This window comes from Danio rerio, chromosome 7, assembly GCF_052040795.2.
Source record: "Danio rerio strain M-AB ecotype USA chromosome 7, GRCz13ab, whole genome shotgun sequence".
NCBI classification, from domain to species: domain Eukaryota; kingdom Metazoa; phylum Chordata; class Actinopteri; order Cypriniformes; family Danionidae; genus Danio; species Danio rerio.
Genome location: NC_141027.1, coordinates 15,981,674 through 15,998,176, shown reverse-complemented (window position 1 = coordinate 15,998,176; position 16,503 = coordinate 15,981,674). Strand labels below are relative to the sequence as shown.

The following is a 16,503-nucleotide window of genomic DNA, read 5'->3' as shown; positions in this document are numbered from 1 at the left end:
TGGCTTTCATAGCTTGTGATGAACACAAAGTAGGAAAAGGACTTCAAAAATAAAAGCAGTGTATCTTCTTTTCCACTCCACCTTTTTCCTCTCCTCAGTTGTCAGTTTGTCGGTGTTGTGCTTGAATCGCTCTCAGGAGGGAGATTGGCTTCCCTTGGGCTCGTCTTCTTTAAAGCTGAGTCCTATTAGTTTTTGTGGTAAACAGGCCAAGACAGACACTGGGCAATATGCCCTCTGTCTGTTCATATTCATTAGCTCCTACTGAGAAGCAGGGAAGGCGGGTCCCTCTGGGGGCCCCTCTCAGAAATGGCCCCCTGATAGACTGTGTCTTGACTTCCACCTCAGCATTACTGCGTCTGCCATGCCGCCTGAGGATACACTCGCTATTTTTAATCAGTTTCCAACTTTATGTGGCTCTAATGTGGCTTCTGTCATGTGGCGAGCTCCAGAGATGATCTCCAGACCAAACTCTGTCTGCTTTGTGCAATTTCATTTGGTTTTGTTGTTTAGATTTCTGTTGTTGTTTTATTTTCAGCACTTTTCAATGAAGAATAAGATGGTCTTAACATTTATTTTATTTTATTTTGTTTTGTTTTGTTTTTTTATGTTAACAAATTATTTAGATGAGAATAGTTTTTTGTTTCTTTTTTATTTTAGTTTTCATAACTTACTACAGTTCTAGTGCAGTAAATAGTGTTACTAAAGAATTAGAAGGTGTGTTTTTTTATTTGTTTAACTTTTTTTCCTCTTTGTTTTAACATTTTCTTTTTTTAAATTTGATGTAATTCTAAATTCATAAACAGTGGGGAAAGTAAGTATTGAATGCGTCACAATTTTTGTCAGAAAACATATTTCTAAAGGTGCTGTTGACTTGAAACTTTCATCAGGGCCCTGTTTCAGTAAGGAGGTTCAACCAACTCTGAGTTTAAACTTGAACTCTGAGTTGACTTAATGAGAGATAAAAAAAAACTCAAGAGTTTTCAGTTTCAGAACAGCTGATCTGAGTTAGGTCAATCAACTTTAAGGTAGACCAACTCAGAGTTAAGCGCGCTTATAACTATAAAAAGGCCTTATCAATGGAGCGCAGATATTACATGTCATTATGGCAACATCTGAAAAACAGAGACAGTTAGCGTAGGAAAACATAGCTGCTTAAGTTAATGCATAATTTTACATCTTAAATATTTAAGTATAATAAAGTAATGTTATGTGTGACGTTTATAATATTTTTACACACTTTCCCACTTTGATACACGTTTATCAGTTTTAACAGATTTAAAAGTGCACTTGTGTGTCTGCCTCTATTATTCAAATCAAATCACTTTTATTTATTGATCAAGTGATAGAGGTTGATATGACATTTAGAATGTAGCAGTACTAAACAATAGTTTTTAGAACAAGTAATATTCCCTTTAATCTAGTTTCAGTGTATGTCGATTGTCAAAGGTCAGATCAAACAGAACAAAAGCATCACTTTCTGATTATCTGGCACCAAATATCAACAGTAAAAACAGAATTTACTGAGGTAGAAGAAGCTGCGTCAATCTTTTCATTATTTGAAAAAAGGAACTTGTGCCAAGACAATGTTGAAACGCAATGAACGCGTGGAGTCGTTTATAGCCATGAGACATGGAGAACAGACGCTCTTGACATGCTCCAGACAATTTGGAGGTAATTAATAATATACATTAATACTAAAACAGTTAAGGCGTAGAATGACCAAAACAACATTTAAGATGTTTTACAGTGTGCTCTGCCTGCTGGTTTTTCCATTCACACACATTTTCATCATCATATAATCTCTTATAACAAACCTTTTTTTAATGCATATACTGGAATATGTTCAGTGTTTCCTTCACAGTTTAAGCGCATCTTTTCTTATCAAATAAAAAGTTCATCCTACTCAGTTATGCGCATAGGTTTTTATGCCTATTTTCAAAAGTTATGTGCATCATGACGTTTCCATCAATCGTTTTCTCAATCTCTAAAATGCGCATTTAAATAGGTCGGAGGAAACGTAAGGTCTAAGGTGAGAAATACCGCTTTGTCTTAAAAAAGGGAGGAGACCGACAGAAACTCAGAGTTTAGAGAATAAAACATGCTCCTGACCAGGTTAGGTTCCACATGCAGTAACTGACTTAGTTAAAGTTACCTCTCTTTCAGAAACAGGCTTGACTTACCATGCTTTCTCCAGTTTGACAAGCCTGTCATTTTGAAATGGAAAACCCAGAGTTTCTCTCATTTCAGGGTTAAAATAGGGTTTTCACCTAACCTCCTTTCTGAAAAAGGCCCCAGTTGTTAATAGCAACCAAAAAAATCTATGGGCTCTATTTTGACGGTCCATGCGCAGAGCGCAAAACGCAGGGCGCAAACGCATTTTTGCTATTTTTTTGCAATTTAAGGACGGGAAAATCTGCTTTGCGCCATGGCACATGGTCTAAAAGGGTTGAGTTTATTTTCTTAATGAGTTATAGGTGTGTTTTCAGAATAAACCAATTAGAGTCTCATCTCCCATTCCCTTTAAGAGCCAGCTGCGTCGCGCCATAAGAGCATTCGCTATTTACAGGACGTAAAGTAAGTCTAAGTGGAAAAACTGAGCATTTCACAAGCAAACAGTTAACAGTTTTTTACAGAAAACTGTTAAACAGAGCATCTACTGCGTGAGAATGAGAGATAATGGATCTACTTTCATTTTCGCTTTTGGATAGAGAAACCTTTATGCACAGACATCAATTAGTCTATTAATAATTAATTGTGTTTGTTAAGCGCAAATATTAGTTTCAAAACTATTTCTAAATTCAGTTCTAATTTCCAGCAAACGAATAAATGAACAACAATAACAAAGTGTGTTCAAAAACCTGAGTTCTTTCCTAAAAAACATGCTGTGCCCCATACTGTCGAAAAGGTGGGCAAATCTAAGCTTGTTTTTATAAAACAAATATAAATATGGATATAATAAATAATACTGCTAATAATAATAACGTTATACAAAAGCAAATTGTTATGAATGAACTGAAAAAGCCTCCTGAGATGAAGAAGACATAAAAGCAGTGATTTTTTTTTCATATTTATGTAGGCTAGAAAATAATATGTTTTGTAATATTTTAATCCTTTATATTTATATTCTATATATATTCTTATTATAACCTATATATATTCTTAATATTTACATTTTTTCATATGTAAAGATATTTGCCTATTGCTCTCTTGTGCGTATTAAGCAGTGCGTAAGCGAGGCGCAACTCTGCATCGGAGATTAGACCGGGTTTCTTTTGGTCTAATGAAAAATCTATTTTAGTTTCTCAAAATAGCAACGCGCCAGCAGTGCGCCTCAGAACGCCTTCCTTTTTAGACCAGACCGCCTATGGGCGCACAAATGAGCGCAAATGCATTTGCTATTTAAACAGCGTAGCGCAACGCCTCAAAACGACTCTTGCACCAAGCTAAAACTAGCAAAAGACTATTGCGCCACGCCTTGCGCCACATTGCGCGGGGTGTGTGATAGGGCCCTATATATGCAAAGAAAACAAATCAAATTAGTTAACAAATTAAGTTATACTTAATAAAATAAAATGACGCAGGGAAAAGGTATTGAACACACGACGAAAGGGAGGTGTAGAAAGGCAGTGAAAGCCCTGACAGCAGCTAAAATCTCTCAGTAGTTCTTCATCAACCCTCTACATCAACCCAACATCTACATTAGCAGGATGATGATGAAGTTGAAACCAGGGTGGACATTTCAGCAAGACAATCTCTCAAATGGTTTCAGAAAAAGAAAATCAAGCTGTAGAATGGCCCAGCCAGTCACCTGACTTGAATCGAATATAAAGTACAAATGAAAGATCAAATTTGATAGACAAGACCCACAGAACCCTCAAGATGTTGACACTGTTGACGTCTGTGAAAAACTCGACACCTGAGCAATGCTTGTGACTTCATTCTCCATATGGGAGGCGTCTTTAAGCTGCCATCACCAAAAAAGCCTTTTATATAATGTATTTCAGAAGTTCAGCACTTTCTCCTTTTGTCATTGTAATTACACATAACCTATTTATCAGATGTTTTTGTTTTGTTTTATTTTTATGTTGTTTGGGTTTTTAACCAAAATCTGGTTCATTTCCATGTCAACAGCTCCTTTAGAAATATTATTCCCAGGAAGAGTTTACTTTTTCTCCCGCTGTATTTCTGTATGTATGTATATGCATTCATTTGTATTTTTTTAAATTTATTATAATAATTATATTGTCATTTATTAATAAGATAATCCAACATTTTTATTTTATTTTTTTAGTACATCTCTTACTACAATTCTAATGTGGTAAATAGTGTTAATAAAGAATAAGTGCCCGAGACGGATTTTATTTTATTTTAATTGTTTTGTTTGTTTGTTTAACTATTTTATTTCCTTTTTAAATTTGATGTAATTATACATTTAGATATAGTAATTTACTCATTCATTTTGTCATTATAGTAATTGTTATTTATTACATTATATAATTAAACTAGAATGTGCTATATATTTAAAATGTGCTATATAATTAAAATACACAAATGTTTTGTATTATGACATTTTTTTATTTAATGTTGCTCCTTTGTGTAAACAGGATTGTGTAAACAGGCTGTAAAAATCACATTAAAAGTTACTCCTGTAATGTTTGTTTATTTTTAAAGAGTTATTTATTATATAACATGATAGCAGCATGCTAATTCGTGCAAGAAGCATGGTCACAGTTAATTCATTCAATTCAGGCTAATTCATAAAAGAAAACATGCTAACCACAAACTAATTCCTGCTAACAGCTTGATGAGTTGTGCTAGCTTCTTGCTTATCTAGCCAACATTAAATGCTTCTAATAAACTTTAATTAGTGTTTTTTTAATCCATGACGGGCACCTCAGGCTTCTGGATTGGCAGATTGAAGCACTAGCATCATGAAACAGTGGTATTCTGTTGGCAGAGGTGGAGGAATGTGTGGAGAAAACGGGCACAAAGGCAAGAATGCTCAGAATGACAGCTAACAGGGTGAGAGACTGAGACTGACTAAAGCGTTGGTCATTTTAGTGACTCAGTTCTAGCTAAGAATGTAGTGACCTATATGAAGTTTGTGGAAATGGACATTTTTTTTTAAACCTTTTTTTTTTTTTTTTTTATTTGACGAGAATGTTTACATTTTTTTTTTTAATTTGTAGTTGTTTTTCTATATTTAACCTTAATTTTTTATTTTATACATGTTTTATTTTTTTATCTATTATCTTTCAGACATGTTTGAAATATTTTTAATTTTTATACAATTTCTATTTAAATTATTATTTATTTACATATTTATTTTGATTATATTTTATTCTATTTGTTTAATTTTCTTCTTTTACTTTATCTTATTTATACAAACGAGAAGGACCACATGTTTATTTAATTTTTAAAATTTAATTTAATAATTTTTTTGTACTGCTCCCTTGCTATTATTGTAATACAGAATACAGTGCTAATAAAAATTTTAAGGTTTGTTCAATTTTTATTTATTTATTTATTTATAAATAATGTATTTTATTTATTTGTTTATTTAATTAAATGTAATTATAAAATATGATATTTATTTAATTATTTTTTTATTTTATCTTTTTTGTAAAAATGAGAAGGTCACCCAAGTGTTTATTTTATTTTATTTTATTATTTTAATTTAATTCATTTTTTTGTACTGCACCCTTACTATAATTCTAATACAGAAAACAGTGTTAATAAAAATGTGATTGTGTGTTTAAGGTTTATTTTATTTTTATTTTTTATTTTTAATAATGTAGTTAATGTATTTGTTTCATTTAATCTAATGCAAGTAAAAAATATGATATTTATTTATTTATTTATTTTATCTGTTTTTTTTATTTGCACAAACAAGAAGGTGGCCCACATGTTTTTATTTTTAATTTAATTTTGTTTAATTTTAATTTAATTTAATTTTTTATTTTTTTTGTATACAGCACCCTTACTATAATTCTAGTAAAGAATTCAGTGTTAATAAAAATGTGATGGTGTGTTCAAAGTTTATTTTTAATATAATAATTATATTGTCATTTTACAGTTACAACTTTTTTTTTACAATTATAGAAAAAATATATTTGTTAATACATTTTATTTTTACTTATTTACTTTACTGCATTGCTATTTTTTATTGTAGTATTTTTATTTTTATTTATTTATTATTTTTTATTATTATTCTAAAATGTTGTAATTTAAAAAGTAAGATGGATATCTCTTATATCTCTTAACTTATTTCTTATTTAATTCATCATTCATTCCTTCGGCTCAGTCTCTTTATTTATCAGAGGTCGCCACAGCGGAATGAACCGGCAACTCATCCAGCATAAGTTTTAAACAGCGAATGCTCTTCCAACTGCAACCCAGTATTGGGAAACATTCATACACACTTATTTAGACACATACACTACAGCCAATTTAGTTAATCCAATTCACTTATAGCGCACATAAATGTCTTTGGACTGTGGGGTAACTGGAGCACCCTGAGGAAACCCACACGAACAGAGGGAGAACTTGCAAACTCCACACAAAATTGCCAAATGCCCCGGCCGGGACTCGAACCAGTGACCTTCTTGCTGTGAGGCGACAGTGCTAACCACTGAGCCACCATGTCGCCTTTTATTTAATTAAAAATGTATTTTATAATTTGTTCAAAACCATTATTATGCTTATTATCAAGGAAAATATGGTTACAATATGATTATTATGTTTTTAAAATTGCATGCACGGTCTCAAATGCGCAAACACTCATGCAGTGAAAGCAGGAGTGTGTCTGAAGGGAAAGAGGAAGTTGTGAGTCAGGATTCAGGAAAAGTCAAACCTCAGCCTCACCAAGCTTTGGAAACACAGTGGAACAATGAGGTTTATTTAGCTTCAGATGCTGCTGATTGCTGGTGTGAACTTCACTGTTCATTGTCACTGGATGAAGGAGAACAAGCAGCTCAACACCACCACTATTTTCAGCTAGTTTGTTTAAGATATCTAGCCTCTTTTTCTCCATTACAAAGATACAGGGAGGTTGTTCAGTTCACATATATAACCGTTGAATAAACACATGTGCAGTAATACAGTAAGGAGTAATTGATTCCAAATGACAAATAAAATCTTGCATAAAAGGAGGCATTTCTGTGAGGTTGGTCATTTATTTTTTACAGTTTTATTATGTGGAGTATGTGTAATATAGAATTATATATCATGTTTATATCAAAATATTTAGATTTTGTTGCTGGTTTTTAGAGATTTTGGGCTCTATTTTGATGATCCAGGCGCAAAGTCTAAAGCGCAAAAGCATTAAGGGCGTGTTCGAATCCACTTTTGCTATTTTAAGGACAGAAAAATACGATTTGCGCTGCGGTGCATGATCTAAAAGGGTTGAGCTTATTCTCTTAATGAGTTATAGGTAGGGCAGACATTTTTTGCTATTTCTGCAGAGAATTTTGGTAAAAATCTGCTAATTTCTGTGGAATAATTTTGGGAGTATCATAACTAAAACCTTAATATGTGAAATAAAAAATATAATCTTTTAAACTTTTATTTAATGTTTAAAATGCAAATCCAATTAGATTCACTTTATTTGGTGAACAAAGCAAGTCTCTCATATAATATATCTACTAAAAGACAGAAAAATATTACTTTACAAACTGCATTGTACATAAATCAGATGAACATTTTCATATTAGTCAATAATATTACTCTAATAATTTAAATACTGAATAAATATAGATTCACACACATTTACTCAAGTAAATAAATAAGATTAATCACAGGCTAAACAAGACCAGTTATCCAGCCCAATCTTGTCTGAAACAGGCGTCCTCTGACCCTTCAAAGAGAAGGTTCAGCATCATCTCTTTTGTATTCGGTGGTTAATAAATAATCTTCAACCCTCTGTCACTCACATCTCTCACCCATGGCCCCTTAGCTTGGCTGATGTTGCCAAATAATGTGCCAAGAATTTCCTGGCACTTGTTGAAATCAGACATTTTGGCTCTTAGCTTTTGACAGCCACATTGTAGTCGTGACAGGCAGCCGCTCTGATTGGAGGGTGCCATCCAATCACATTTGACCAGTGTGTTGGGTTTGACCGTACTGTTGAGTTCTCTTGGCTGGGACGATTGATTCATTGATTTGGGCTGTTTAAGAGGTACACGACCCTCACTCCAAAACACAAAAAGCCTTTTCACTGCAGACAGGACTCCTCTACTGACTTGGTTACACTAGTCATCACACGCTTGTGTACAACACAGTATTTGGATGCAGTTCTGTTTGCTTTTCACCATCCTTTGGTCTCATTGTGGACAAAGCATAAATGTAAATTGGTACTACTAATCGTGTTCTAATGAGGGTCTTTAATTGATTGATTACATCGATTGATTATCCAAATATGAATATTTATTCTGCCTTTTGTACTCATACTCTCAAGTTGTTCCGGTTTGTATCTCAGTTATTTTTAAGGCAGAGAAGTATGCGAAGTAGAACTACTTCACTATTGTACTTAAGTACTTAAAGGCTGTATCTGTAATTTACTGGAGTATTGTTTTTTTCTCCTACTTCCACTTTTACTTCAGTACATATTTTCGATGAGTTTAATACTTTTACTCCGATAGATTTTTTTTAAATGTGCTGCATCGTTACTTGTTACTAGGGGTGTCAAAATTATTGATATCGGTTTAGTAATAGATCATTACCGGTTATTATGTACTGACGTCATTTATCTCCTATGCACGATATTGCAGTTGAATACTATGGCGAAGGAGGCGAGGGCAAGTAAATAACGCTTTTACTACAATAAAGGCGGCACAGAACACAAGCCGCTATTTCACTAATATAGAGAAATGCTGTAAAACTCAATTTTTACCTATATTTTTATTTAACTCATCTCTCTCTCTCTCTCTCTCTCTCTCTCTCTCTCACTTAGGACATTTGACCTGATGGCTTGTTTGTGAGGAAACTTTTCCTCTCCTTTTGGCTGCTAAAGCAATACTTGTGAATCCAGACATGAGCGTGCCTGAGGTGCAAGTTTTCTCCACTGTATCTTATGAATTACCTGTGATAACCGCGTATTATGCGCATACAGACTGTAACCCCAGCTGTTCTTCCCACCATCAGTGAATGGCACTTTAATTCTAAAGCTGATCGCAGCCCTTTCTGTTGAGCAGGTGAAGACAATAACCAATCATGACCTCGCTTGTCAGCGCTCAAAAAGCAAGCGGGAAAATATTTACGTTAGATTTGTTGCTATAAATGCTCTTGCGGTCCTCCGTGCATGTATTGGAGTTTTGTTTGATACATTCAGAAAGAGCGTTTTCTTTGAGCAGGTCAAATTAAAGGTACAGTTCATATATCTTACTGCTGTATTAAAGAACAAAATTGTATTACAAATAGTATATGAATATGAGTACATTTGTAGATTTTAATCAAAAAATTCATGTGTTGTAAAGAAAAAATATAATTATGCATGGAAAGCATCGTCAATGCACCGAGATATCGAATTGAACTGAATCGATGGCATGGTAATCGTAACTGAACCAAACAGTGAGACCAGTGCAGATTCACACCCCTACTCCTTACAATTATAGACCTTTTTCTTGGCTACTGCATGGAGGGTGCCAAAGCGACCAGCGTCTTCCATACGAATGTTTAGAACTTCCGTTTACATCGTTTACAACCGGTAAATTACAATCCGAAATTGGGATTCAATAGTATTTTGAGAGGATTATGGAGAGTTTTTGTGACACACGACTTTGAAAGGTGTGTATTAAAGCTGTTATAATCTGTCAGATCTGTAGTCCAAGCTCGAGAGAAAAACAGTATTCTAAGTCATGCTTCTTTTTTTATTCTGCTTAATCACATGCCCCTAAAAATATATTTAAAATCAACAAAACAATATGATGTGTTTTGACTGCTGTCTTTAAAAACTACATTACACAATACTTGTACTTTTACTTTCAGTACTTTAGTAAATTTTGAAATAAACTACTTGCAATACTTAAGTGCAAAAAATGTTGAATACTTTAGTGCTTACACTTAAGTATGGTGCTTAAAGAGCACTTCAACTTCTTCTCAAGTCACTTTTTTGATAAAGCACTTGTACTATTACTTAAGTCCGGGTCTCTAGTATTTTGTACATCTCTGTTTAAAGAATGGTTTTGGTTTTGATTTAATGTGTACTTTAAATGGCTGCAAGATTTTCATTCATGCATGTTTGAATGTCAAAGTTGTAGATTTGTTCACGTAAATTGCACATATCCAGATCATCTCGGAGATCATGCTGTTTTTATGTTTTCTTTTTTTGTCATATTTTTGCAGTTGAGAGGTCGTAATGTCCTGCGTGTGGGTCTTCATTCTCTGGGCTCAGTGCTGTGGGGTGATGATGTGTGCTGTAAGGACAACTCCGCCCACTGCCACGCCCTTTCCACCTTCCTCTACGCCCTCAGAGGCCTGTTACGCACTTCACTTTCAGTGGCCATGATGACTGTACCCTCACACCTCATACAGGTATCATTCAGCTAACAGCTTCTGTGTTTGCTCTCATACACATTTACTGAGCTTTCTACGCAAGGCTGAAAAAGCCCTCGAAGTGCAACATGTCTGAACTTTGTATTTTATCTGAGTGTCAAAAGATTGGGGTCTGTAAGATTTTTAAATGAATAAATTTATTTATTTATGAATGGATGAATTTATTTATTTATGAATAATTGAATAAATGAATGAATGAATGAATAAATGAATGAATGAATTTATTTATTTTAACAGGGACAATGCACAGAAATTACATTAACCTCAAAAGAGGAAAGATGCATGTGCCAGGTTGTAGCAGGATTGCTAATTTCCACCTGCAGTCGCTGGACAAGTTAAAATTAAAACAATAATATCCAATTAATTAAAAAGTCAGTTTAAAACATTCAAGCATAATTGCATATAAACTAAAACACTGACAACTCAAAAACTTTTTTTTGAACAGAAATAATACTTAAATTCAGCATACTGTAGGTGCATTGAATTGAACAAAATTGATTGTAAATGTTTACTGAATAGAGAATTAATATATCCTGAAATAAATGTATCAAGGTTTCCATAAAATATATTTGACAAACTGTCTTAAAAATAGTTCTGTCTGGTTTTTGAATTTGATTAGCTGATAGCCTTATGCCAGTAAAAGCACTTGTCCAGCCTCTTCACCCTTGTGTATTACTACGCCCACACACAGCAACAAGCAGAGGACACTACAGTTTGACAAATATTGCTGCTGTTTTACAACATAATGTACTTTTTGGGCTTTTAGTCGAGAATGTAGTTGTTTAGATTGCAACTATGCAGTTTATTTATAAGGATAGTGCCTGTTATAAATATTTTTAATTTCTGAGAGACATCGCAAAGATGCAAAGATTTTTGAGCAAAGACGGTTGACAATGTTCATCCACAAGATGGCGTGAGAAAAACAGCATAACTTCTAACTACAGCTAATCAAATCATTATTAAACAGGTAAATGACTTTCTAAGTTGTTCACTCTCTTTTGTATGTTGTTGTGCTGTATTTATACCATAGAATACTTATAAAATGTTTAAAATACTTATAAAATTTATAACAGAAATAGTAGGAAATCTCTGTAGACTGATTGCATTTTATGCCGTTCAGCCTTATCATCTTAAAATGTGAGTAAAATCACCTCTTTTGTCCTCACTTCAGACATTACGCTAGAGAATCATTCAAACGCTAGCTCTAAAGTGACGTAAGTGAATGAGCAATGGTTTCTGATGTTGTGACTGCAGCTGCAGATGTGAATGAATGGTGGAAAAAAGAAAACGCCTCCTTTTAAAAATCATACATTTTGTAAGACTGAAATCGTACAAATTCGTACCAATAAGCCACTAAACTGACAAAACATAAAACACTTGCGTTTTCTTGTGAGATCAGGCTGGGTCATCGGCCTGTTGCCAACGCACGCCTCCCACCAGTGCCAATATACAGCCACATCGCACTGCTACTCATGTGAAATTGCTCATATATAGTATTATTATTTTTTTTAACAAATATAACTTAATTTAACAGTGTTTGACCACTAGAATGCTACATGCATATCTGGGTCGAAAAAAATAGTACAGTGTTTTATTTGTTATGTTTATATCTGTTAACTCATAATTTTTAGATATCTGAAAGTGAAATAACATTTTTGAGGTTACTAAAGAACTAGCATTCTTATGTTCCCTGTTCAAAAAATTATGCTGTTTTAAGAAATTCTGTTGAAATTTTATGTATTTTATTGATGGTCAAACCTATGGTGGTCAAAAAAGCTCAAACACACTGCAAGTCAAAAACATGCAATTAGGCAAACGTCAACTAATTGGGAAAAACAATACTATTTGATAGCAAATTCTCCAAACACATGCAAATAAAGAAGCGTGCTGCAAATAGCAGAAATATGTTGGGGACCCTAAAAAGTGACAGAATGGCTGCTTTCTCTTTATAGTCAGTGATGTTGTCAAACTGATGACAATGTTTTTCATAGTGTCGTATTTTCTAATAGCACGTTCACACTACAAGACTTAGTGCTCAAATCATTTTTTTTTTCCCCCTCATGGTTTGGCTCTTATTTTTTGAGCCAACTGATAACAGTCAGTCCATCTCTGAGCATTTTTTGAAAAAATTCTAAGGTAGACTTAAACTGAAAGGGGGGTTCTATGGCCCAGTTTTACAGTTATAAGAGGCCTGTTGTGAGGCAGCCATTATTCTGAATTGGCCCTCAGTGAATATTACTTCTTACACATGAAGACAGTTCCTAAAAAACCAAAAAGCAACACCTAGCTATCACTCACAACACCTCAGCATCTTGGTGATTGGTTTCACAAAGGAAAGAAATGCAATATGTTTAGTTTACACACAGTTATTTTTTACTATCTTTCTCAACTTTTGAATATTAGAGAACCATCATGCAAGTCTTTTTAACATTGTCCTCCAGAACTAACTCCACAAAACAGCCATTTTTTTCCCAACTTGACTGTCAGTCATATTGACCAGCTCTGAGGTCACCATAAGTTTTCGACCCTGGCACACCATAACCGCCCCATGAGCCGGAGTCAAAGAGTCGCCCCCCTCCACTGTGTGAATGAGGATCCGCTTGGCTGGGGTTCAGGGGGCCTATGTGTGTGTGTGTTTGTGTGTGTGTGTATCTGTTTGACTACATGTATGTTTGGCCTTCAGTGGAGCGTCTGCATTGGCGCGTGAACCCGCAGTCTTTGTCTGAGGCCCTCAACTTCGCATTCAGCCAGCCAATGGTCAGTCTCCAGTCTTTCTGGACGCTTCTGTCATTCAGCGTCTCTGGGTTCCTGAGAGGCCCTTTTCTTTGTGCCTCCATTAGCTATCGAGAGTCAGGCCTCAGCCGCTGTGCTCTAAGAGCGCTTCAAAGACAACATCTCACTGTTCTTTGTCCGTTTGGAGACAAAGTGCTAAAACCCCTCTCAGGGAGGCTGGGGGGCACACAGCGGTTTTCAGTAGTGGAGGTGATGGAGGAAACGCTGCCATTGGGTTAAAAGTGGTTTTGTAGAACGGATGTGATGTAAATGTGTTGACTGTAACTGTGATGCACTGTATGATGTAACTAGTCACATATAGATTTTGAAGTCAGAATTATCAGCCCCCCTTTATTGATTTTTTTTTTTGCCCAATTTCTGTTTAACGGAGAGCAGATTTTTTCAACGAATTATTAAACATAATAGTTTTAATAATTCATTTCTTATAACTGGTTTATTTTATCTTTGCCATGATGACAGTAAATAATATACTAGATATTTTTCAAGACATTAGTATTTAGCTTAGTGACATTTAAAGGCTTAAATAGGTTAATTAGGGTAACTAGGCAGGATAGGGTAATTAGGCAAGTTATTGTATAACGGTGATTTGTTCTGTTGACTATCGAAAAAAATATAGCTTAAGGGGCTAATAATTGTCCTTAAAATTGTGTTAAAAAAATTAAAACTGCTTTTATTCCAGCCAAAATAAAACAAATAGGACTTTTTACTTGCTCTTTCAAACATCATTTGGGTAATATTTAAAAAAGAAAAGGGGCGAAGCAGTGGCGCAGAAGGTAGTGCTGTCGCCTCACAGCAAGAAGGTCACTGGGTCGCTGGTTCGAGTCTCGGCTTAGTTGGCGTTTCTCTGTGGAGTTTGCATGTTCTCCCTGCGTTCGTGTGGGTTTCCTCTGGGTGCTCCGGTTTCCCCCACTGTCCAAAGACATGCAGTACGGGTGAATTGGGTAGGCTTAATTGTCAGACAAGAAAATGAATGAATGAATGAATGAATGAATGAGTGAATGAATGAGTGAATGAAAAAGAAACAAAAAACCACATTTTTTAGGAGTATTTTCTATAGGATGCATCACATTAATATATGTGTGCTTATAAATTATATTTAGTCAGTACCAGAGCCAAAACTGGATCTAATCTAACAAAAAAAAAAAAAACTTGAAATCAGAGTCCCAAACTAAGTACATTAAAATCTATATCTCGGGGGAAATATTACATTCAATTTTAATATCAAAGACAATTAAAGAGAAACATAAAATTTTGTTAAAATGTTATATTTTTAAATTTATTTATTTATTTTATTTATTTATTTATTTATTTTGCAATAACTTACTTGTAATTAAATGTATTAGTTTTCTATTCCTAAAGATTTTAGTTGACTAAACTCTAAACTAAATGTTTATCACATCTGACGTGTAAAACCTATGCCAGGTCCATTCTGTTGTGGCAACCCCTGATAAATTAAGAGTCTACTGTAAACTAAAGGAAATTGAAGAAATTAACTGTTTTGTTTAAAGTCCCCAAGAAAACTGTATGTTTGGGGTCAGTGATTGTTTAAGGAAAGATTTAATTGATCACAGTTAGAAAGATGTAATGTTGTACTATTACAAAGATGTTCTTTTAAACTTTATCTAAAAATTTAAAAATCTAAATAAAAAAAATCAAGTAGACCAAAATTTATGATAATAATAATTATAATAATAGAAATAATAATAATAATAATAATAATAATAATACATGGGAAAGGATGTTTTGACACTGAAAATTGTAAAATGTATTATGACTATTACTATTGCACATCTTTTTGATTTATAAATTGTAAAGTCTACGTTAACTTAAGTATTTTATGTAGAAGTACATAGTGTTAATATTAAAACACTTCATATCAGTGTATCAGGTTTTCTATGTGCAGAGCTAGGGATTTTTAATGCACTGTTCATTAAAGGTAGGGTAGGAAATCTTCTGTGGAAAGTTTAAGGTGAAATTTAATTAATTTGTAATTTAATCATGTCATAATTAGAGAGATGTAATATTGTACTGCTACAAAGGATTGCTGCTCTATTGAACTTTATCAAGGAATGAATAATTTTTACAAATAAAAATAAAGAAATAATTCAAGCAAACCAATATTTATGACAAGAATAAATATTTCTTAAGCAGCAAAGCCTCATTTTAAATGTTATTCAATGCAGTAATTGGATGTTCTACTTAGTTTTTATTTTAATATGTACAATCGCAGACAGAATCAGTATGTTCGGTATATTTAAGTTAGGTGAGATTTGGAGGCAAACAGCAGCTAACTAATGTTTCTCTTAAACTACAGACAAAAAGGAAATAAATGGCAGTTTTTAGAAAAATGGTACAATTAATACATATTTGACTTAGAAAAGAGCTAAAAGCTAAATGTATGTAGCTGTTGCTTTTCCATACTATAAATCAACTGTATTAATATTTAAAAAACAAAACTTGAGGTCAATTCTTTATTATTGGTATCAGCTCTTCACCTGAAGCCCATCAGATGTTGCTTGTAATGAAAATTCCTGTCATGTATTTTTAATGTTGACAAGAAGGGGCCGTGCATTGAAAGCCTCGTCAGACAAGATTAAAGCCATAGACCATCTGAATCTTTAATCAATCTCTGCTCAAACAGCCGTAGTCTGACTCTGGACCCTGGAGACTCAGTCTATCAGTCTGAAGAGTGACTGGTTTAGAGACTCAAAGAAGAGTTTGAGCAGGAGCTGCACTGCTATATTTTGACTTGTTTAGATTTGTGACTTGTTGAGCTGGCTAGTGTATATATATATATATATATATATATATATATATATATATATATATATATATATATATATATATATATATATATATATATATTTTTTTTTTTTTTTTTTTTAATGTTAAAACTACTCATTTAAAGAGGTTGTAGAGAGTGTATTTTTAGGACTTGGTTGTGTATAAGATGCAAAGCAATGTGTTGTCATGCTGTAAAGAAAATGAGGTTCTTTTTTCATATATTTTTCTTTAGTCATATACTGCTACTCAGCTAACATAAAAATGACTGTCATATTTCCTAGTTCCTCTGAAAGCCTGCCCTCAAGAGGCTCTGATTGGTCAGCTAACATTATGTGCTGTGATTCGTGAATTTGTTCCATGTCACCAGGACAAGCA

The 16,503-nt window shown here is 33.6% G+C and overlaps 1 protein-coding gene and 1 long non-coding RNA gene across 5 annotated transcripts in view; both read left to right on the top strand.

Annotated features, from left to right (window-relative positions):
* LOC147843062 (uncharacterized) overlaps positions 1 to 16,503 on the top strand; it is an 812,539-nt gene that overhangs the window by 458,256 nt on the left and 337,780 nt on the right. The gene's annotated exons all lie outside the window — the stretch shown is intronic.
* The window catches only part of elp4 (elongator acetyltransferase complex subunit 4), a 127,966-nt gene that overhangs the window by 39,886 nt on the left and 71,577 nt on the right, over positions 1 to 16,503 (top strand). For 2 of the 4 annotated variants that reach the window (NM_001017638.1, XM_087259306.1), the window contains 1 exon segment: positions 10,342 to 10,530. In NM_001017638.1, coding sequence (NP_001017638.1) covers positions 10,342 to 10,530 — 189 coding nt within the window. 4 annotated transcript variants of the gene reach the window in all.